The sequence below is a fragment of the Melospiza melodia genome, chromosome 26 (genome assembly GCF_035770615.1).
Source record: "Melospiza melodia melodia isolate bMelMel2 chromosome 26, bMelMel2.pri, whole genome shotgun sequence".
Classification (NCBI taxonomy): Eukaryota; Metazoa; Chordata; class Aves; order Passeriformes; family Passerellidae; genus Melospiza; species Melospiza melodia.
Genome location: NC_086219.1, coordinates 1,705,993 through 1,729,444, shown reverse-complemented (window position 1 = coordinate 1,729,444; position 23,452 = coordinate 1,705,993). Strand labels below are relative to the sequence as shown.

The window sequence follows — 23,452 nt, the reverse complement described above, 5'->3', positions numbered from 1 at the left end:
CCGTTCCCCGTGCCCGGAGCCGGCGGGGGCGGCGCCGCGCTGGGGGCGGGCCGGGGGCGGCCCCGCTCGGCTCAGGTCGATCGAGCCCCGCGTGGGCTCCGGAAGCGCCGGGAGCGGAGCGGAGCGGCCGAGCCGAGGCAGGAATGGCCCAGCCCCGCTGCCGCTCCGTGCTCATCACCGGCTGCAGCCGCGGCATCGGCCTGGGGCTGGTGCGGGGGCTCGCAGCCGCCAGCCCCTCCCCGGATTTGGTCTTTGCGACCTGCCGGTACCCCGAGAAGGCGCAGGTAAACGGGGCGGGGGCGCTGGGGGTCCCCGGAGAGGGGTAAAGGGGTCGGGAGGGAGGAGAAGGCAGTTTGGAAATGAGGAACATCTCGAGCATCCCTGTGCTGGCAGAGAGAGAGCCCTGGCTGGGGATGGAGCCCGGCTGGGATGGAGTCGGGACGGAGCTCCCGGGCTGGGGATGGAGCAGGGCTGCGATGGAGTCGGGACGGAGCTCCCGGGCTGGGGATGGAGCAGGGCTGCGATGGAGTCGGGACGGAGCTCCCGGGTGGGGATGGAGCCAGGGCGGCTGGGGCCGATACCGGGCAGCTCTCCGGGCTGGAGCTGGGGTTTATCGATGACCGGGAGCGTTCCCGGGAGCAGGAGAGCGAGCGGGACAGGGCAAGGCAGCTGCAGCATCTCCAGCGCTCCTGCCACCCCTTCCGTCCATCCCCGAGTTTCTCGCTGGGTTTGCTGCTGGAGATTTCTGTGCTGTCCTTGCCCGGATCTGCAGGGACAGCCCGTGGTCCCTCAGAAACATTTCCCAGAAAGGGGAGAAACCTGGCACAGCTTTGCTTCTCTCTCTCTGTCCACGCGTCTCTGTGTGCTCTCTCTGCCTCTTGTTCTCTGCTGCGATTGCAGCAATTGAGAAAGCGCAGATGAGCAATGAATTAATCACTTCTCCGAGTTCCCCTCTGTGCTGGGCAGGGCTCAGAGCTCCTGCGGCAAACAGGAATTTTTGGTACCTGCTGCTCGTGGATCCACTCGCAGCTCTCTCTCTTTCTCTCCCATTTCAGCTCAAGTCCCTCCTGCTGCAGCACCGCAGTGGTTTTGGGACCAGTGGTTTTGATTTGCCTCTCAAACTTTGGGAGGCAAATCTCTGAGGGTGATCAGTCGCCTGTGCTGTGTGCTCCCCTCCAGAGGGGGAATTTGGGCAGCACAGAAACTCCCACAGGTGCCCATCCCTGCCCTGCCCTGTCCCAAGCCCCTCTGGAACAGCCCAGGCATTTGGAAGGAGAATTGACACCCACAGCCCCATCCCTGCATCTCCCCTGCATTTCCAGCAAGGAAAAATGCAAATTCCAGAGGGGGAGAGAGCCCCTGTGTCTGCTCCTGCTGGGGGATTTGGTTCCTTTCACACAGATTGTGATCACACCCTCCCAGCAATAAACCAAACACAGGAATTTTCGTTACTGCTTAGCTACAAAAAAAAAAAAAAATCTCTAAAAGGTGCTTGGGATGTGGGACAGGGCTGGCCAGGTAACAGCTGCAGTCTGAGCTCTGCAGGTCCTTATGAAACCCAAGGAAAAGATTTTAATTAAAAAAAAAGTCTCCAGCATAAAGGTGCATTTAGGGCATTTCTGAATGGAAGTGCAGAGAAACTGCCCAGCAAGGCTGGGATCAGGTGCACAGCTCCCCTCAGGGCTGCTGCTCCCGAGCCCCTCCTGGCAGCACCTGGGCAGAAATTCACCCCGTTCTGTTCCATTTTCACTCCTGTTATTGAGCAGAAATTCACCCCGTTCTGTTCCATTTTCACTCCTGTTATTGAGCAGAAATTCACCCCATTCTGTTCCCTTTAACTCCTGTTCAGCACCTGAGCAGAAATTCACTCTGTTCTGTTCCATTTTCATTCCTGTTATCTGAGCAGGAATTCACTCCTTTCTCTTCCCTTTTAACTCCTGTTATTGAGCAGAAATCCACTCAATTCTGTTCGCTTTTAAATCCTTTTCCCTAAGCCCCTCGTGGCAGCACCTGAACAGAAATTCACTCAATTCTGTTCCCTTTAACTCCTGTTACCTGAGCAGAAATTCACCCCCTTCGGTTCCATTTTCATTCCTGTTATTGAGCAGAAATTCCCCCCATTCTGTCCCCTTTTAACTCCTGTTACCTGAGCAGCAATTCACTCAATTCTGTTCCCTTAAACTCCTGTTACCTGAGTAGAAGTTCACCCCATTCTGTTCCATTTTCATTCCTGTTATCTGAGCAGGAATTCACTCCTTTCTCTTCCCTTTTAACTCCTGTTATTGAGCAGAAATTCCCTCATTCTGTCCCCTTTTAACTCCTGTCCCCTCCTGGCACCGCTCCCAGCCCCATTTCCTGCAGAGATGGCACAAATCTCGCTGTGGCAGTGGCACAGGAAGGCAGCAGAGACACCTGACCCGGGCTAGATCAAGATCTCCCTGCCTGGCTGTTTGTCCTAAAGCTGCTCCAGCCGCTGCTGACAGAGGTTCTTTCTCTTTCTCCAAACGGCCCCTGCGATTTTTTCATCATAATGGTCTCAGATCCATTACATGGAGAAGTGAAATTGTTCCTTTAACAGGAAGAGCTTCCTAGGAAACATTACACGGGCAAATCTCAGCGTAACTCATCAGTTTTTATTTGGTTTTTGTGTGTGTGTGTGTGTGGTTGTGATTTTTATTTCAAAATCTGCAGCAGAAAGGCTGCAAACCTGCAGAGGGAGGTGAGCCAGCCCTCAGCCAGTGCAATGTGTGTGTCTGGGAAGAGTCTGGGTCGCTCCTTGCTGCTGGGAGAGCCCTGGAAAGGCTCTGGCAGGGTGGACTGGCCAGGAGCCACATTCCAGCAGCCCCACAGGGACCCTGCTGGACGCACGGGGTGCATCCTCAGCTTTCCCCATCTTTCAGAGGGGCAGGTTTTGTCCTTGGTGCACCAGGGTGGGTTTTTGTTCTCTGTGAGGACCTCCAGGCCATGTGCTGTGCTTTGGCAGGACATCAATGGAAACCTCTGCAGCCAGCTGAAAGCAGATTTCTAACAGATGGCTTTGGAAACTCCACAAGGAAGAGAAATCTTTACTAAAGGTGCTGTGGTGGTTTCAGCAGCATTATCTGCCCCATCTGCAAAGCGTGGAGCTGGCACAAAGCTTTCTGACCCTCTGAGAGGGCTCCCACTGGTGCTTGGGGCTGGCAGAGGGCAAGAACAGACCTGCCCCAGCCTCCAGCGCTGGGAATCGTGGGCATGGCAGCACCAAATTCAGCTGCTGCTCTCACAGCTTGGCTGCAGCCTGGCACTGCTGCTGAGTGTGGTAGGAAAGGCAAAGGTTCTGTGATTTTCTTGTCTTTTCCCCTTTCCTTTTCCCCTTTCCCTTTTCCCCTTTCCCTTTTCCCCTTTCCCTTTTCCCCTTCCCTTTTCCCCTTCCCTTTTCCCCTTCCCTTTTCCCCTTCCCTTTCCTTCTTTTTCTTTTCTGTCACTGAATTTCCAGTCAAATTTTGAACTCCCAGAGTTCAGGTTTTTGCTCTCCAGGAATTGGCACTGCAGGCTCAATTTGGGGCACATGAAACAGGCTTGGCCCATCTCAGACCTGTTTGTGGGCTGTGAAGTTGAGGGAGTTTTTATTTCTCTGCGCACCTGGGTCAGTGCTTGTTCTCCTGACAGCAATTCAGGTGGTGTGGTTTTGGTTTTTCCTCTCGTTTTTTTTTTGTTGACCATGTGAAAAATCCTCCTTGTACAAGAGAAAAGCAGCTTTGGACAGTTCCTTTGGCAGAGCAGCATTTTTCCCTTGGCAGAATGGAGATGGGCAGAGCTCAAATGAAAAGGCTTTTAAAAACAATCTTCCCAATTTTTAGAGGAAAAGTGATTAAACACACCTGGCAAACACAGCTCCACCTTGGGCAGGGATCCCTCAGCAGAGTGATGAGTGAATGTTTTGGAGCCCTCCAAAGAGTGGACAGAGAGGAGCCCTTAAGGAGCTGCTTTTCCAAAGATGCTGGGGGAAAATCTGAGTGTGCAGGGGAGATCTGAGTGTGCTGGAGAAGATCTGAGTGTGCTGGGGAGAATCTGAGTGTGCAGGGCAGATCTGAGTGTGTGCAGGGGAAATCTCAGAGTGTGCTTTCCTCTCTTCCCCAGGAAAAGCAGCACATCTATCTCCTGTAGCTCCCTGACCTTGGGTAATGCTGAACAGCTGCAGGGTTTTGCATGTGAGTCTGTGCTGGCAGAAGTTGTGAAAACTCGAGCTCCGGGGCTGAGGAGCTCCTAGGTGGCCTCCCCAGAACATTTGCCTAACAAATGGGCTGCAGATCGCACGATAACGTGAGGCAGGCAGGCAGATAACCACTGCCCCTGCTGGAAAACACCACCGGAGACTCCTCCAGCCACGCTCTGATCCCAATCTGCCTTTTCTTGGGCTGTTTCTGCCTTTTCTTGGGCTGTTTCTGCCTTTTCTTGGCCGGTTTCTGCCTTTTCTTGGCCGGTTTCTGCCTTTTCTTGGGCTGCTCCAGCACTGAAAAGCAGCCACAAATATGGGAAATCATACCTGGTGTCCTGGATTTGCTCTCCAGATGGGCACAACTCTGTCGCTATAGGACTCACTGCTGTTTTCAAGGTGAAAAAGGGATTTTATTTTCTGGCTCCAGCATTTATAGGTTTCCCAAAGTGGCAGTGGATTGGAAATGGGCAGTTTGTCCATTGTCACCTCTCCAATGGCACTGGACAAACCAACAGCCCCCGTCAGATTTCTCCTCCTCCTCCTCCATAAGAGAATGCAAAACAATGAGTTATTTATAGAAAGTGTGTGGGAAAAGTTTGTTACAAAAACATAAACATCAGAAGGCTTAGAAAATCTTAAAAAATCTTAGAAAAAAGCTTAGAAAATCTTTAAAAATCGAGGCGACACAACCCCAGTGCTGCTAGCAAGGAGCCAGCACGAAGCTGGAATTCTCTTTTCCTTCTTTGCTCCTTCCTCCCCCATCCTGCTTTCCTATAAAAGGGAAAACTCTTAAAACGGTGCAGGCCCAGGTGTGATGGGGAAGGAGGAGGTGAATAAATCAATAAAAAAGTGCAAAAAGTGCCCAGAGCTGTGGGATGTGCACAGGAGCATCTCCCCAAGCCCCAGCGAGTTCCCAGGTGGGCAAATCCCCCTGCAGAGCTCTGGGAAGCCCAAATGTGCATTTTCCCCCTCTCTGGAGCAGGGGATGGAGCTCCAAGCTGTGCCTGGTCCCTGCTCAGCCCCGGAGCTCTCTGCTCACCGTCTCTGTCAGCTCTGGGCTTTGTTTTTCCCTCGAACACATATTTCAGCCATGTGGTTTGCAACTGGGGAGAGCAGCTGAGCCATCTGTGCACCACATTTACCAGGCAAAGGGGGCATTTCTGAAGTCTTTTTAATTTTGGGCTATTGCAGAGTCGCTTTGTTTGGTTATTTTATTTTTTTTTTCTGGAAGTGTTTTACACTTCCTACAGCAGCGAGGGCTGGATTTTCTGGAGGCAGAGAGGGCTGTGGGTCAGGGCAGTGCTGTGGAAGCTGTTCCAGGGTTGAACAGCGAGCTGGCTGTACACTGTGATGCTGAAAATCTGTCTCGGAGGGACGCAGAAAAATAGGATACACCTCTGGCTTTGTCCTGAGTGCAAGCAGGATGAGGTGAAGGATACCCGAGCACCTTTATGCTGCCCTCAGGCTCTGTTTGTTTGCCTTGATTGCTTCCAACTGGCTGAGCGGGGCCAGGCCCTTTCCAAGGGCTGTAACCCAAGTGGATAATGCTTTCATAAAGAAGGCAAAGTAAATCTTGCTAAATGACAAAGACAACAAAACATTCCTGCTTGAAATCTAGCAATAAATACCCCGTGTGCTGATGAGTCTCTGTCTGGAGCCCTGAGTGCCAGAGGATCTTGTTTAAATCAGAATAGGCCGAGTCTTTGTTAATCGTAATTAAAAATCAGCAGGCAGGAAACAACAGATGCTAATCAGAGTTTAATTCTTGTCTTGGACTCCCCACAAGTTTGATTCTCAGGGGTGATGGCTCAGGTGCAGAGCAGTTCTGCAGCTACTATGCTAAATAAACACTGGTAGGGAGTTGTGTTGTGGCTTTTTGTTGGGCTTCGTTCGTCTTGTTTGTTTTTAAATTATCTGTCACAGCACACTAATTAAAAATGCCTTGGCTGGGATATGTTGGCTGTATCTCCTTGTCTGAGTCCTCCTTTTCTCATGCTCCTTCTAGCCCAGGAGGGGGAAAATAGGCTTTCCTGCCAGTTTTAGATTTTCTAACTGGGTTTTTCAGCTTCTATCAGGTGTAACATTCTTGAAGACCAAAGCTGTCCAGATCAGCTTTGTGCTGGGAGCTGCTTCTCAGAAATTCAAACCCCTGAAGTGGGAGTCACTTGTTAACCAAGTAATTAACTGGAAAACCCATTGAATTTTAAACCTAATTTGCATGCAGCTATTGTGATTTCGTGCTGTCTGTGTACTGGAGGATGCTTCAGTTCTTAATTGAAAATATTGTTTGCTTAAGTCTCTCAGCCTCTCTTGCCTTTCAGCAGGAGCTGGTAGCTCGTTTCTGTCAGAGAGTAAAGCATATAAATAAACAAACTATAAATAAATGGACAAACCTGGAGCAGCCAGAGCACTCCTGGAGCTGACTTTGCACTGAGTGATGCTGTCAAACTGAAATCCAGTGACAACCCAAAGGCACAGAATCACTGCAGGCTGAGCTGTTCCATCAATAAACAAGCCAGTGTGTTCTGGGCCTTTAATTTATGGAAATCTGTCCCACCAGGCCCTGTCCAAAGCGAGGAATGTCTTCTGGTTTTGTGCTTCTGGCTTGTTTTTCCTTCCCCCTCCCCTTAACAGCCTTAACTGCAGTTGTGGACTGGCCTGGGTGGGAGCACAAATCTCCCAAACAGGCCTGGAGAGAGCCCTGCAGGGCCTGATGTGAGATAAAAGATGTGATCCATTAGGGTTTGTCAGAGCACACCGAGTCCCCGAAGCGTCTCCAAGGGGCAGGGGAGGATTCTTTCCAAGCCTGCCCTCCTGACCCCTATTCCCAAAGGGCTCCTAAAGAAAGGGCTGGAATGTTTGGCCAGGTTTGCTGCGTCTCCTGAACATGACTGGGAATATGGAATCCATCTGTTGTCTTTGGCCACGCTTCCCGCTTGGCTCCATGGCACAGAAACCTGAGAGCTCCAGCTGGGCCCATAAATCCAGCTTGGACTCTCTTTGTGCAGGGGAGAGCAGGGGTTTCTGCAGGAACGGCAGCCTGCAGCGCTGACAGGCACTGAGAGAGCTCCAGCAGGGAGGGAATTGTTCTCCTGGACAGTGGCTGTGCCCCAGACTGATTCCTTGGTGGGCTCAAACTCCACTTACAAGAAGTGACGCTAACGAGGCTGCTGGGGAAACCGAATTCCCGTGGGGAAATGAAATTTTCCTGCAAACAGAAATTCCAAATGGGTTTTTAAAAGCATTCCCTGAAGTTGCCCTGAAGGGGTGTCCAGCACTAGCTGGGCTTCAGGAGAATTAGGATTTTCTCACAGAACTGGGGAGGCACTGGATTTTTACTGGAATGCTGAGGACTGAGCACTGAAGCTGGGAAATGTCCCACTAAAAATCCAGCAGGCTGGAGTCTGGACTGAGCAGGGGAAGAGTCCAATTTCCTGATCTGGCTCTTAGGAAAGCTGCTCAGCAGGCTGGAAAACAAAGGAGAATCTCTGCCTTCAGTCCAATCAGGGAAATATTTCAGTTACAGTTCTGGAGGAGATGCAGAATTCAAAGTGATTTATGTAATACCCATGGAGATACACACACATATATATAAAATAAAAACAATTCTTCTTCCTAGGAACTGCAGCAGCTCAGCAAGCAATACAGCAACATCAAGCTCCTGCAACTGGGTGAGTAAAGGGATTTATTTCTGAAATTTGTTCAGCTTAGGTGAGTGCATCTTAAAAAAACTGGTGTCCTGAGTGATCAGGAGCTGAAAATCATCTTAAGATAACACTGGGGAAATGTAATTCTGTAAAATCTGTGCATTTCCACCTGTGTGCTGCCCAAACACCCCCAGTGAGCCTCAGCTTTGGTTTGGCACAGTTGTCCCGTGCCAGGCACTCCCTGCACTGTTCATTGGGGCTTTTCCTGCCTCCCCCGTGCAGATGTGGTCTGTGAGAGCAGCATCAAGAAAGTGGTGAAGGAAGTGGAAGAAATAGTGGGAGACAAAGGGCTGAACTGCCTGATCAACAACGCCGGCATCAACGTGCTGGCCTCGCTGGAGGAGGTCACGGCAGAGACCATGCTCACCATTTATGAGACCAACACCGTCGCCCAGCTCATGGTCACCAAGGTGAGCAGGGATGGGCTCAGCCTGGGGCTTTCCCACGTTTGAGCTGGAATCGTGCAGGTGTTTGTGCCCTTGGAGCTGCACAGGGACAGTTCTGACACAGAGCTGCTGTCTGTGCACCGCTGCGGGGTCGCTTTGTGGCGGGGGGGGTGTTGTGTTTGCAGGGAGGAGTGATGGATCTGACTCCCTGTTCTCATGGAGTAGTAATAAATTAACCTTCTGAGGTTAATCAACCTCAGAAGGTTAATTTATTACTTTATGGTACTACATTATATTAAAGAATACTATACTATACTAAAGAATACAGAAAGGCTACTTACAGAAGGCTAAAAAAAGATAATAATGAAAATTTGTGACTCTTTCCAGAGTCCCAACACAGATTGCCCAAAGAGTGAAAACAGCTCACAGCAGAAACCAATGAAACAATCACCTGTGGGTGAACAATCTCCAAAGACATCCCACATGAGCAAAAAACAGGAGAAGCAAATGAGATAAAAATTGTTTTCCTTTTCTCTGAGGCTCCTCAGCTTCCCAGGAGAAAAATCCTGGGCAAAGATTTTTTCAGAGAATGTGAATGTGACAGTGGGGACAATACAGAAAGGGTACTTACAGAAGGCTAAAAAAGATAATAATGAAAATTTGTGACTCTTTCCAGAGTCCAGACACAGCTTGGCCCCAATTGGCGAAAGAGTCAAAACACCTCACAGCAGAATCCAATGAAACAATCTCCAAACACATTCCACATGAGAAAAACAGAGGAGAAGCAAATGAGATAAGAATTGTTTTCCTTTTCTCTGAGGCCTCTCAGCTTCCCAGGAGAAAAAACCCTGGACAAAGGGATTTTTTTCAGAGAATGTGAATGTGACAGTGGGGACGGGAGGTGGGCACAAGAGACTGCTGGAGGAAGGTCTCCTCTGGCCACGGGGGCTGAGGAGCCACCACCACGCTGTCCTGGGGCTCCTGCTCTGGCTGAGGGAATGATCCAGCTCCAATCCCAATCACCAAATGAAGCAAACTCTGCTTTTCACAGGCGTTCCTGCCGCTGCTGAGGAAGGCAGCGCAGCTGGGCACTGGCATGGGCTGCCACAGAGCTGCCATCATCAACATGTCCTCCCTGGCTGCCTCCATGCAGCTCGTCCAGGCCAACGAGATGTTCCTCAAGGTCTATCCCTACAGGATAGCAAAGGTTTGTGGGTGCTGGGGTGCATGAATGCATCACTTGTTTATTGCATGAGTGTGGTGGTGTTCACAGGGGTCCCAGGATGAGGGAAGAGATGAGAATTTTGACTCCATGTTTCACAAGGCTGATTTATTATTTTATGATATATATTATATTAAAAGTAAATTGATATATATTATATTAATGATGATATATATTATTTTAAAAGTATATATTATATAATATAATTATGATATATTTTATATTAAAAGTATACTAAAACTATACTAAAAGAATAGAAGAAAGGATTTCATCAGAAGGATGAAAAGAATAGAAAGGAATTATTCTATTCATTGAAAGGAATAGAAAGGAATGATAATAAAATCTTGTGACTGACCAGATAGTCCAAGACAGCCAGACTGTGATTGGCCATTAATTAAAAGCAAACACATGGGACCAATCAAAGATGTACCTATTGCATTCCACAGCAGCAGATAACCATTGTTTACATTTTGTTCCAGAGGCCTCTTAGCTTCTGAGAGAAAAGTCCTAGCAAAGGGATTTTTCATTAAAAAATATCACAGCTACAGGCTGCCCTGGGCTGTGCTCCGTGGCTGAGGGCAGGTGGAGCCATGCTGGCCTTAGCAAGGGGTGCAGCACCTCTGTGGGCACAAAAATGTTCTTGTTCTCCACCTGGGTGGAAATGGGAGCTGTGGGATGCTGCACCTGGAGCAACTCCTGGAGAACAGGCTCCTAAATCCCTTCTCTGGTACAGATCCATTCCCAAGGGATTCAGGGAAGAGCTGATGCCATTGGATGTGAGAGAAGAGGCTCCCAAATCCCTGCTCTGGTGCAGATCTACTCCCAAAGGATTTAGGGAAGAGCTGATGCCATGGAGTGTGAGAGAACAGGCTCCTAAATCCCTGCTCTGATACAGATCCACTCCCGAGGGGTTTGCCACTCAGGGAGGAGCTGATGCCATGGAGTGTGAGAGAACAGGCTCCCAAATCCCTGCTCTGGTACAGATCCACTCCCGAGGGGTTTGGCACTCAGGGAGGAGCTGATGCCATCGAGTGTGGGCTCCATCAGCTGTGTTCCTCTCCCATCCCAGAGAGAGAGCAGGAAACTCAGCAAAAGGTGTGCTGACCTCTGTGGTGATGTCAGTCAGTGACAGGTGGGATTTTCAGTTTTCTCACATCCAGGGATTGAGTTTGTACAGATAGTCAGGATCACACATACAGCTTCTCCTACACCACCTACTCAGAAGCTGTTAAACGCTTGTTTTCCCTGTTCAGAAGTAAATGAATGTTTGTGTAGTGGTTAGTGCAGAAAAACACAGTCCTTATGTCAATATTATTCTCCTCGCAGCTCCTGAGGCGTTTCAAATGCTACTTTATGTTCCCTTACAACTTGGTTTCGTTTTTGGGCAGTGAGTTCGTGGTGGCAGAGCTTGCAGAGTTCCCAGAAAGTCTGGATGAGTCCTGAGAGCCTCCTCCTGCCCCTTGCTGTGGAAGGGATGTGCCCAGGAGCTGGGCTGGGGTGGTGCTCCGGGCTCATTAATCACACATTAATTAATGGGCGTTTCCACCCCTGCAGACTGCCCTGAACATGATCACCCGGTGCCTGGCTGCAGACCTGAAATCAGACGGAATTCTCTGCATCTCCTTGCACCCAGGCTGGCTTCAGACAGACATGGGTGGGAACATGGTGAGTGCCAGTGTGGAAATGTCACACTGGGGTCCCTTGTGTGGGGGTGTTCACAGGGGTCTCAGGATGAGGGAAGAGATGAGGATGTTGACTCCGTGTTGCAGAAGGCTGATTTATTATTTTATGATTTATATTATATCAAAAGAAAATGATACATTAAAATTATACTAAAAGAATAGAAGAAAGGATTTCATCAGAAGGCTTGAAAGGAATAGAAAGGAATGATAACAAAATCTTGTGACTGACCATAGCTGGACTGTGATTGGCCATTAATTAAAAACAACTACCTAAAACCAATCAAAGATGCACCTGTTGCATCCCACAGCAGCAGATAATGATTGTATGCATTTCGTTTCTGGAGAAAAGATCCTAGTAAAAGGATTTTTCATAAAATATGTCTGTGACACCCTTGCTGTCCCAGCCCCCTGGCTGCACACACCCCTCTGTGGGCTGTGACACACCAAAATGTCCCCGCTGAGTCAGAGATGACACAGATAAATGAGTGACATACTCCATGCATTCTCAGAAGGCTGATAACTTTATTAAGAATTCCTTTTTATACTCCAGTTTGCTACAGAAAGGGTGCTAAGAAAAGACTCTTTTGTGAACAACTTTATGAGGAATACAGCTTATTACAAAACACCATGTGTGGATTGTTTTAATTCTTTCTCTCCAGCTCCCTCAGACCAATTCATGGGAAAGCTTATCAAGCTTTGTCTCTGACAAAAACACATCTCCCTCCATTCTAGAGCCTCCTGAAATGTATTTAATTATCTCCATCAGGAAATTCCCAGTAATGACCTAAGCTTGATTCATTCCAGGCTCCCATGCAGGTGCAGGAGGCCATCCCAGGTATTCTCTCTGTTCTGGAACGTCTCGGTGAAAAAGAAAATGGTTCTTTCCTGGACTGGCAAGGGGAAACTCTGCCGTGGTAGAAGGGCACAGAACTCCACAGGAACAGCTCCTCAGTCACAATTTAACCACTCCTGTCTGTCTCTAAGGGTTTTTTACACGCTTGTTGAAATAGCCATTGACACTCAGCCTCTCTGTGGGTGTGTTTGGGAAGCAGAGGGGCTGAGTCTTTCCCTTGGCATTGCTGCTGCTCTGCTCTAGCTGCAAACACTGCCGTGCTCTCGGTGATGGGCATCTCCTGGAGCCCTCTGAAATGGATCCAAACCTGCAGGTTAAATCCAGGGGCTGCTGCTTCCTTTCCACTTCCAAAGCCAAAGTGGGCTTCTGGCTCTTTGCAGAATTAAATGACCTGACCTCAGAGTAAGGCCAGTGGAGGCTGTCAGATTCCAGCAGGCTCAGTTACCTCCAGAAAAAAAAAACACCCAACTCCTTTGATTCCCTTTGTTCCTAAGTGAGCCAAGGCTGAAACTGCCCAGCTCTAAACCAAGGGGATTTGTTACCTTCTGTGAATTCCGTGGCAAACTCTGAGCGTCCCCAGGTTGCCAGTGTGCACCAGGCACTTGCTTTGTTCCCAGTGGGTGACTAACAGCCTGATATGGGGGTGGGAATGTTGTTTTGTACATAAACTTCTGAAATGTCTTCAATAAAGTCTCAGTCTGTTTACCGAACTGTTTACTTCATTTAATTTCTCTTCCATAGGTTTCTCTTTCCTGAGAAGGGAACTTTATTCTTAATTTTCAGGAAGAAACTCTAACCCATGTTAACCTTTCATGGTAGTTGGGTTTGACACAGTGGGGCGTACCTGAGCCAGAGACAGACCCTTGTTCTGCACTGAAATACAAGCAGCTGGTGAATAAATCTCTGACAGACCCTTGTTCTGCTCTGAAATACTACAAGCAGCTGGTGAATAAATCTCTGACAGACCCTTGTTCTGCTCTGAAATACTCAAAGCAGCTGGCGAATAAATCTCCTGTGTTCTGGCTGAGGTAGGTACAAAAGCAAAAAGCTCTTTGAAGTTTGGGATTGGCTTTGACATCCCTCCCTCATGCCAGCTGATTAGGCCCTTTCATGCCGTGCCAGGATGGTGGGGTCCTGTGCCGAGGCAGGGAGGACAAACAGCAGCCCGGTGAGGGAGAGGACAGGTGTGGCTGTGCCTGGACAGCGGCCACCAGACCCGCCCTGGTGCAGACAAGGTGTGGGAGAGGTGGCTGTGTGTCTTCCGTGATCCCTGCAGGGACAGCAACAGCTCACTGGAACAGCATCGCAGGATCCTTCACAGCATCGCAGAATCCTTCAGAGAATCACAGAATCCTTCACAGAATCACAGGGGACTGTGAGGGACCATGAAGGGCCATAAAGGCCCGTGAGGGACCATGAACCATTAAGTCCCATGAGGGACTGAGACCGGCCCCTTGCGAGACCCTGAGGGGCCGTGAGGGACCATGAGGAACCATGAAGTCCTATGAAGGGCCCTAAAGTCCCATGAAGGGCCATAACCGCCTGTGAGTGACCATGAAGAACCACAAAGTCCCATGAGGGGCCATAAACACCCATGAAGGGCCATAAACACCCATGAGGGACCAAGACCGGCCCCTTGTGGGACCATGAAGGGCTGTAAGGGACCATAAACACCCGTGAGGGACCATGAAGAACCATAAACGCCCGTGGGGGACCAAAGAGCCATGAAGTTCCATGAAGGGCCATAACCTCCCGTGAAGGACCATGAAGAACCACAAAGTCCCATGAAGGGCCATTAACGCCCGTGAAGGACCGACACTGGCACCTCGCGGGTCCCTGAGGGGCTGTGAGGGATCATGAAGGGCCATAAACGCCCATGAGGGACCACGAAGGGCCATAAACGCCCGTGAGGGACCATGAACCATAAAGTCCCATGAGGGACCGACACCAGCCCCTCGCGGGACCCTGAGGGGCCGTGGGGGACCATAAACACGCCCGCGAAGGCCCATGAAGAACCACAAAGCCCCATGGAGGGCCATAACCGCCCGCCAGGGCCCGACACCGGCGCCTCGCGTGCGCCTGAGGGGCCGTGCGGGGCCGTTCCCCGCGCGCGCCGCCAGGGGGCGCTCCCGCGGCCGGCCGGAAGTTCCGGTGGCGGCGGCGGGGCCGGTGGGTGATGGCGGCGGCGGGGCCGTGAGGGGAGGGCGAGAAGCGCGGCCCGGGGGCTCCGTGCGGACCCGCCCGGGGCGGGGCAGCGCCGGGGGGGCTGAGGGGAAGGAGGCGGCCCCTCGGGGACCGCCCGTTCTTAGGCCGCGCGGCTGCTCCTGCCGGCCTAGGGACCCTGAAGTTGCCGTGTTTTTAAAGTTGAAACAACCCAAGGTTTATTGATAAATTCCCTCCGCGGCTCGGCTGCCACAGTGCTTGACCCCTACAGCAGAGCCCGACAGATTGAGGGTAAAACTAAGAGGATGTTAAGGTTCTCAGCCGGTCTCTTTTGGGGTTGTGGGGTTAAATAGGGAAGGTTTTTTTAAAGCTGCACGTTTGCATGACTGAATAAATGTTCTTATTTGAACAGTCATTGCTGGCTCTGCCAGTGAACAAAGAGAAACAAAATGTTAATATCACGGCTGAGTTCCCAGTTACTGAAGGCTTCGAGAATTGCAGGTAAATTGTTGTTGTGTGGCCAAGATTTCTGTTTGTTTGGATTTATTTTCCTGGGCTAATTGGGCTCCCAGAAGTTTTTTTTCCACCAGGCAGTGCAGGAAGGAGAGGCTGTTGTTGAGTCAGTGGTTGTTAAATGTTTTTATGTCTCTGATTTATTATGTAAGTATTATTATGGTGTGGCTTTGGAGAAGATTCCTTAGCAACAGAGAGGTTTGACACAGCCAACACTTCCTTACCATTCCAAATTGATTTTCAGTCAGAAAACACAAGAACATTCCCCTTAATGGAATCGTGGAAGGGTTTGGGTTGGAAGGGACCTTAAAGGCCGTGGAATTCCAACCCCTTCACCTCCCAGTGAGAGAGAACTTTAAAGATCATGGAATTCCAACTCCTTCAGAACCTCCCACTGAAGGGGAACCTTAAAGACCACGGAATTCCAAACTCCTTGCTGGGCAGGGGCACCTCTCAGTGAAGGAGAACCTTAAAGACCATGGAATTCCAACCCCTTCAGAACCTCCACCCTGCTCTGCCTGCATGATTTGGGCAGCTCACCCACTAAAATATAATACATTTTTAGCATGACAGCATTGTAGTTAAAATTGAAAAATCAAAGGCTTGAAAATCCTTCCTCGCTTTTGCGATGTCGATACAACTTCTCTGAGCGTCTCCCTTTATCAGCTTGCTCTGGCCAGCTCTCTCTGTCAGTCTGAGATCCGGGCAGAGATTTTCTCTGTCAAATCCTGCAGTTTTTAAGCACAACCCCCCCCCCTTTTTTTCTCCCACAGGCCACCTCCTGCCCAGGTCGGTGTCGTCGTTCCTGTGCTGCCGCTCCCCGTGCGCCCGCTACAGCACCCAGCCCCAGAGCCCCAGCGGGGCCCAGCCCCAGCAGTGGCACACGCTGGACCCCGAGCTGGAGGAGATCCTCGTCCCCAGGAAACTCTCCATCAGCCCCTTGGAGAGCTGGCTCACCGTCAGGTACTCCCTGCCCAAGGCTCAGCAAGAAGCCAGCCATGAGCACCCAGAGCCCCTGGAGTGTCCCCCTGCCGCAGGCACGGGGCAGCTGGAGGAAGGGGAGGGAGCTCAGGGTGGCAGAGTGCAGTGCAGGAACGTGCTCAAGATCCGCAGGAGGAAGATGAACAGGCACAAGTACAGGAAGCTGCTCAAGAGGAGGAAGTTCATCCGCAGGAGGGTGAAGGAGGGGCGCAAGAGGAAGCGGCAGGTGAGCCCTCACATCAGAGCAAGCCTCCGTGCAGGTGTTGGGGGGTGGACTTAGGGAAAAATCAGCTTGGATGAACTCAGCTTGTCTTGCTTGACTTTCCCTGCAAAACTGAGAAAGCTGGTTTAAGAAAACCAGCTGATACGTTGCTTTTGAGTTGCATCCCTGATTTAAGGATTTTTTTGTCTTGCTCCTTGCATGGACACTAAAACTGAGACTTGAATGTCCCTCTTGAATGTAGCTTTATTTTAAAGTCAAGCTTGTCTTGCTTGACTTTCCCTACAAAACTGAAGAATAAAATTCAAACAAGGGACCAGCTGATACATCACTTTTGGGTCAAATCCCTGATTTAGGGATTTTTTTTGTCTTGCTCCTTGCATGGACACTTAGAACTGTAAAACTGAGACTTGTCCCTCTTGAGTGTAGCTTTATTTTAAAGTCAAGCTTGTCTTGCTTGACTTTCTCTACAAAACTGAGGAATAAAACTGAAACAAGGAGTTCTGTGAGTCAGAGAATTTTAGAAAACCACCTTTTGGGTCAAATCCCTGATTTAGGGATTTTTTTTGTCTTACTCCTTGCATGGACACTAAGAACTCTAAAACTGAGCCTTGTCCCCCTTGAATGTAGCTTTATTTTCTGCAAAATTATGGGAAGAAGGAGGAGTTGCAATGGACAGTGATACTTGACAAGGCTAAATGGAAGTGGCTAAAATTTGGTTTTTCCTTCTCAGTTTTCCTTGCACAGGACTTTAAAAATGATACTGCCAAAATCTCAGTGCATTTTAATGTCTTCTGATGAATTTTCTGCAGTAAAATTCAATATTTTAACATTTAAAACCTTTGTGTGTGTTACACCTACACTGTCCTTGAGACACGTGGGCAGTGGCTGTTACTTCTAAGCTGTGTTACTATTTTTCTTTTTTTTTTTTTTTTCCCTATTTTAGATGAAATTTGAGAAAGATTTGGAGCGCATCTGGAAGAAAGCTGGCTTGAAAAGTGCCCCTGCAGGCTGGCAAACCCCCAAGATCTACCTGAGGAGTTCCAAGCGATAAAAAAAACCTCACCTGTCACAAATTTTAACCTGCAATTGTAATTAAAAAAAAAATATTTAAGTGTGTTGATGACATGTAACCTTTTTCTGATTGTGATGAAAATTGTACGAAGGAGTTTTCCAAGGAGAAACTTTTCCTCCCCAAAGGAGAGGTGTGAGCTCTTTTTGATGAATTTCTGGGGTCCCTCTTTGAGATGAGGCTGAACCTAAGAAAAATCAGGTGTGGGAGAAGGGATCAGTGAAAGAATTTCCTGTTGTTTGTATGGCACAAAACTTTGGGAAAGTTCTTTTCTAAATTGCATTTTTTTCACAGCCTTACTGCAGAAATGTTGGGGTTTTCCTAAGTGGGAAATTGGATCAGAATTCCATGGAATTGACCTGCAGGAGCTTTTGGTGTCTCTTCTGTGGAGCCTTGAGCATCCTCAAAAGGCACATTTCTCTTTGTGTTCTATTTTGTGCTAATAAAAAATGGTTATTTTTTTGTCTTTTGACTGACCCATGTCATGTAAAACATCCAGATATTGGTCAAAGTAGAAGCTCAGAGCTAATTATTCATTAACTACAAAAACTTTTGTGCCTGAGACAAGCCTGATACAATCAGCTGCTTTTGCATGGTTGAAGAGAGTTGTGAAAGCTGTGAAAAATACAGGTGTTTAAAATAAACCCTGACAAAGGATTTCTTATCTGGGGTCTGCTTTGGGCTCTGCTTTTTTGGGGGGTTTGAGGCAGTTCTGGGTGGTTTAGTTTGATTTCACTTTTGGCAAAGGGCTGAAGGGGAAAAGAATGAGCTGGGAAATTCCTTGAAAATAATTCTTTTTTTTTTTTCTGCTGGGAGAGAATAAACTGAAAGGGAGGAAAATAATCAGTGGAAATCAAAAAGCCACAGCTTCTCTGGGCCTTCCCACTCCTCAATTCCTTCCCAATATCTTCAGTCTCTCAGGATTTGTTTTTTCCTTGTGGAAAAACCTCTGTTTTACAAGGAATTAATCACGTTTTACACCCCAGGGCTGTGTCAGCTTCTTTCAGTGTTTTTGAGCACAAGATGGAATTTAAAATTCACTTTACTGAACATCCAGAGAGGTGGAAAATGCCCCTGATTTTCTGTAGAGGGAGCATGAGTCCAGGATATGCTCACAAAGCTTTAATAGGAGCTTCCTCCAAATAAATATCTGAGTTTTTCCTCTCCAAAATATCTGACTTTGCTCACTTAACCGAGGTTCATGTGCATGTGTAGCTGTGGTAACAAAATAAAGCTGCAAACAGGAAAGCTTTGATTTAAAATTCCACAAGTACTGAAAATTTCCATTATTTTGCTGTTCTGTTTTTTTGAGAGGAAATGACTGAAAACCAGACAAAATCCTGGTGTTCATTACAGAGCTTGGAGATAAATGGGGAGGTTTTTTCTCATTGGGCTGAAAAGGTCCCTCAAAATTGCAATATAAATCTAATGTCTCTCATTTTTCCCCAATTCTTGGATTCTATGCAGGCAGCAGCTCAGCTGAACAGAAGAAATTCAGGAATTTTCTCTCTGATCAGGTTTGACTGGAATGAGTTGGCTCTAAAATAGAAAATCAGCTGACTTGGAAGGGAAGAAAATTCTGAATTTTGTTTCTGTGAACCAAATCCTATTGCAAATCTGGAGGTTGTTGCCCCATTTCGGAAAGCTCAGGGCCCAGCAATGTGGTGGCAGTGGCAAAAATACAATTTCTTTCTAATGTTAACAGGATTTTGGTTGTCCCCTTAGCTTGGAGAGCAATAATTCTTTCCAGAGTAAGAACTAAATACATTTTTAAGAGTCTTCTCTAGAAAATGTGGTGTTCAATGACATCAGCATGGATTCTTGAGGTTTTTTACAGGCTTCTGGACATAAAATAAAAGTTATTTCAGCCACAAATAAATCCAGTTGAACTTAAAAAATACATTCCAGCTGAAAATCAGGCCTGATTGTGTACGGGCAGGGGAAAAATGGGAAATAACTGCTTCCTGCAGCTTTTTCCTAAAAACCTGCATCAATTTCCAATATTTTATATAACTAGAAAATTGCTGGGTGCTCCATGATGAGGTGTTGGAAATGATGGGAGATTTTTAGGATTTTTAGGATTTTTAGGAAGCAGAAGATTTATGGTACTGCTGCACACAATGGAGCAACAAAAAGAGAAATAAAGAAAAATAATCTTCCTCTTGTATTGGCTGCTGTGCCTAAAATCTGTTTTTTTAGAGCAGGTTTTGGGTTTTTTTTTTTTGGTGTGTGTGGTTTATTTCTATTTGGGGTTTTTTGGTTGTTGTTTGTGGGGTTTTTGTTTGCTTTGGGTTTGTTTATTTGTTTGTTTGGTTTTGTTTTGGGTTTTTTTTTGACATCAGAGGGAGAGAACAGGGGTGATGCTCACCCTGAGCTGGAGGAAATCCTCATTCCCAGGAACTCTCCATCCTTTTGCTGCTGGAGGATTTCTCTGCAAAAACAACAACAAAAAAAGGTTTGTTCTGATATTTTTATTGTGAGAATTGTTCTTTCTTCCACTAATAGGCTCCAGCCTCAAAATTGGGAATAAATCAGCCAATACCAGGAGATGTTTATAACATTTGGTGTACAAAACACCTTTCAGGGTATTAATAGGACCTGAGCACCATTAATAATTAATAAATTTAATAATTCTCAGCAGGAACAGTGGGTACCTTTACTGTGCCCTATTAAATGGGGCACTTTGATGTAAAAAACCAAAATATTGGTGTACGTTGGCTGCAGGAGCTGTGACCTTCTCCTCCTCAAGTCCTGGATCCTTCCTGCTCCAAAAATTCCAAATTTAACAAACCAGGCTTGTTCCCACCAGCTGCAAACCTGGCTGGGGTGGAATTACTGATTTTACAAACAGCACCTGGGCCTGCCTCAAATGCCACCTTTTCTTTTCACCATTCATGGTTTTCCAGGAAAACATCTTGGTTTGGGCTGAACCTCTCCAAAAACAACAGCGCTCTGTACCCAGCCTGGAGCAGTTGTGAAATTGGTTTGAAAAGTGGTTTTTTGATGTTTATTTCCCTGCTGGTTCTTAAATAAATAAATAAAAATATCAATAACTCCAGCTGCTGTAAACACCTGAGGTAGCTTGGAGCAAACTTGGTGCTGGTTTTCCTGTGGAATAATCCATTCTTGCTTGATTTTTCCTACAAAACTGAGGAATAAAATTGAAACAAGGAGTTCTGTGAGTCAGAGGGTTTAAGGATTTAAGCTGATACATCACTTTTGGGTCAAATCCCTGATTTAGGGATTTTTTTTTGTCTTGCTCTTTGCATGGACACTAAGAACTCTAAAACAGAGACTTGTCCCTCTTAAATGTAGCTTAATTTTCTGCAAAATTATGAGAAGAAGGAGGAGTTGGAATGGACAAGGGTAAATGGAAGTGGCTATGTTTAAAAAATTGGGATTTTTAAAATTGTTCATTAATTGAGGCTTGGTGCTGCTCATGCAGGTGCTGTCTGAGGGAATTGCTCTGCCTTTGGTCTAGGAAAAAACCACTCCTGGAGCCTCTCAGCAGCTGGAATACTCCGGAATTCCTTTCTCACTTGTAAAATGACTGGTGTTAATACAAGGATGTGGATTTGTGAGCATTTCCACATTTTTCTGAGGGAGAAGTGGGGATTTCCATGTTGTTTTGTGGGAAAAATATGGATTTCCACTTTGTTCTGAGGGTGAAATATTCATTTCCATGTTTTTCTGAGGGAGAAATAGCATTTCCACATTGTTTTGAGGGAGAAATAGGAATTTCTGCATTGTTTTGAAGGAGAAATTGGATTTTCACCTTGTTCTGAGGGAGGAATATGAATTTCCACCTTGTTCTGTGGGAGGAATTGCATTTCCATGTTTTTCTTAGGGAGAAATTGCGTTTCTACATTTTTTCTGAGGGAGGTGTGGACTTCCACATTGTTCTGTGGGAGAAATATGAATTTTCACCTTATTCTGAGGGAGGAATTGCGTTTCAACATTGTTCTGTGGGAGAAATACGCATTTCCACCTTATTCTAAAGGAGAACTATGAATTTCCACCTTGTTCTGAGGGAGAAATTACATTTACACCTTGTTCTTAGGAATAAATATGCATTTCCATGTTGTTCTGAGGGAGAAATTGGGATTTCCACACGTGGTGTCACCCCCAAAGTGGAGTGGGAACTCTCCCTTGATTTCCAAAGGAGGCAAAGCAAGCATCACCCTGAGGGTTTTTTAGCTAAAATTACAGTTTCCAGAGTCCTTTTGGGTTAATCCTGAGCAAACACCCTTTTCACACAGCCTCCCCTTAAAAGCTGAGCAGGCTCCAAGTCTGTGTGTCTAAATTTGGATTTGGACAATTTGGCAGCAGCATTACGCCGCATTATGGAAAGCAGCCTCCTTTCACCCAGAGTATTTTTATTTTTTAATGAAACAGCCTGCAAACCTGAGGTAAATAACCCAACTCTGGGAGGTATCTTCGAGCACCCTCTTCAGGACCAACCCATTAATTTTCCCACTCTTTTCCCAGTCATTTCTGATCTCAAAATAAGCTGCAATCCCACTGCTTAATTATTTTAGGCGGGTGCAGTGGATGGGCTGCAATTAGTGTCAAACCTGCTGTTTGAACAATTCTGTTCCCACGTGCAGAAAAGCCACAAAATGTGATTTAGGCACAGTGCTGGTGGCCACAAAGGGGACACAAAATGTCACCTCTCAGCTCCTGAGGGCTCCCAGAATTTTCTTGTTCCTCATAGGAATGAGCAGAGCTGGGTGATTGTGGCTTGAGCTTTGCCCAGGTTGAAGAAATCTGATTTAGTTGGAGGAGTGAAATTGAGTTTGAGCAGTGCTGGGTGCTGTGAGTAGAGCTTTTCCCAGGTTAGAAAAATCTGATTTAATGGTGCCTGTTGGAGGAGTGAAATTTATTCAGTTTGAGCAGTGCTGGGTGCTGTAGCTTGAGTTTTCCCAGGTTAGAGAAATCTGATTTAGTTGGAGGAGAGAAATTCAGTTTGGGTAGTACTGGGTGATTGTGGTTTGAGCTTTTCCCAGGTTAGTGAAATCTGATTTAATGGTGCCTGTGGGAGGAGTGAAATTTATTCAGTTTGTGGTCAGGGTTTGTGCTGTGGTCAGCCTCCTCCAGGGCTTTGGGAATGACCTGGGATTCTGGACAGTGCTGCAGGATTTTTGGGCACTTTTCCAGCTCAGTGGCTTCTCCCCACTTTTCTCCAGAACTTTGTGTAGGATTAACAGCTTCCACATAAAATGCCTCAAAATCTGGAATGAGAGAGCATGAAAAATTCCTTTAGAGACTGAGGGACCCAGCTCTGGTGGCTTTTCCCCGGAATTGAGAAAATGGATGAAGAACAGCCAGGAGCTGCTGCTTTCTCCCCCATTTTTGAGGACAAACCTTCTGAGCAGAATTCAAAGGGTGATTTGATGCCTCAGCCATTTCCTCTGAGCCTCCTGCTGTTAAATTGGACCAGAATTGAGGATTTATCCCCCAAAGCGCAGCCTGATGGATTCCTTGTGGATTTGGGAACGCTGGAGATGCTCCAGAAGCACATGGCAGTGAGTCAGTCCCGTGTCATGGCTTGGACACTCCTCTGTCTCAGGTCCAAAAGTTGATTTTGGGGGATCTTCTGTATCAATTTAGGAGCTTTGGGAGCACTCAGTTGCAAGTGGCCTTGAAAAATATCTTGATTTTTTTAAGGAAAATCCAGTTGCTGGCTGCTGCTGTGGACCTCAGGGAAGGATGGAGAGATGCAGATCCATGAAGGGGAGTTCTGATTGCTGTCACTCCAGAACTGCACATTTTTCCATCCCCTCATGGATTTTGAGGTGTTTTTTTCCTTATGTTGAAGGCACTCTTTGCTCTCAGAATAAACTGAGAGATAGATACTTAATAATTTAAATGAAATAAAAGGTAAAAAATGTAATTTCACTGGGGTAAAGAAGCAGCAGGTAGAAATGGCTCCTGATTCCCCTAGGGAATGGGGATTCTGGGAAGACCTGAGAGGCAAGAGGGATGAAACGAAAGTTAAAAATTACAGTTTTTCTCAAAATCTTCCCAAAATCTGTGCAGCTGGTGCAGGCTCTGCTCCCAGTCCTGCCACTGCTGAGCTCTGTGAGTTTGGGTGACTCATTTCCTTCTGTGTTCCATGGCTCCCTCCTGCTCCTGTCTGTTCAGATTCCAAATTTTCCCTCCCAGGAGCTGCCTGAGCTGTGTGGGACAGACCCAAGTGTGCTCTGACCAAGGGAGAGCCTTGCACACATCAATGAGGGACCAGAAAACACATTTAATATCATTTAAATTATTTTTAACAGCATTTAAATTAAAACAATCATCTCAAGTACTTAAAATCAATATTTTTTTTTTTTACTAAAATGATTTTTCTAGAGAAGTAATTTTTCTAGATTTACCTTCATACAGTTTGGTCATGCCAAAAATATTAAACTTAACAGAAAACTATAATTTACACCTGCTCTGTGGGTGTCTGT

At 47.2% G+C, this 23,452-nt stretch overlaps 2 protein-coding genes across 3 annotated transcripts; both read left to right on the top strand.

Moving 5' to 3' along the window:
- Positions 1-104: 104 nt before the first annotated feature.
- Positions 105-12,758, top strand: LOC134429707 (C-signal-like). Its single transcript, XM_063176981.1, has 6 exons — positions 105-284; positions 7,818-7,869; positions 8,128-8,315; positions 9,343-9,498; positions 11,068-11,178; positions 12,000-12,758. Exons 1-6 carry the CDS (start codon positions 144-146, stop codon positions 12,111-12,113), a joined length of 762 nt encoding a protein of 253 aa, XP_063033051.1. The 5' UTR covers positions 105-143; the 3' UTR covers positions 12,114-12,758.
- A 1,468-nt stretch (positions 12,759-14,226) lies between these two features.
- AURKAIP1 (aurora kinase A interacting protein 1) lies at positions 14,227-17,661 on the top strand. 2 transcript variants are annotated; one of them, XM_063176890.1, is made up of 4 exons: positions 14,227-14,243; positions 14,625-14,712; positions 15,498-15,931; positions 16,872-17,661. In XM_063176890.1, exons 2-4 carry the CDS (start codon positions 14,661-14,663, stop codon positions 16,977-16,979), a joined length of 594 nt encoding a protein of 197 aa, XP_063032960.1. In that variant the 5' UTR covers positions 14,227-14,243; positions 14,625-14,660; the 3' UTR covers positions 16,980-17,661. The 2 variants fall into 2 exon arrangements, with proteins under 2 accessions (XP_063032960.1, XP_063032959.1); XM_063176889.1 differs by lacking the exon at positions 14,227-14,243 and adding an exon at positions 14,351-14,502 and having other exon boundaries at positions 14,624-14,712.
- The last annotated feature ends 5,791 nt before the right edge of the window (positions 17,662-23,452 follow it).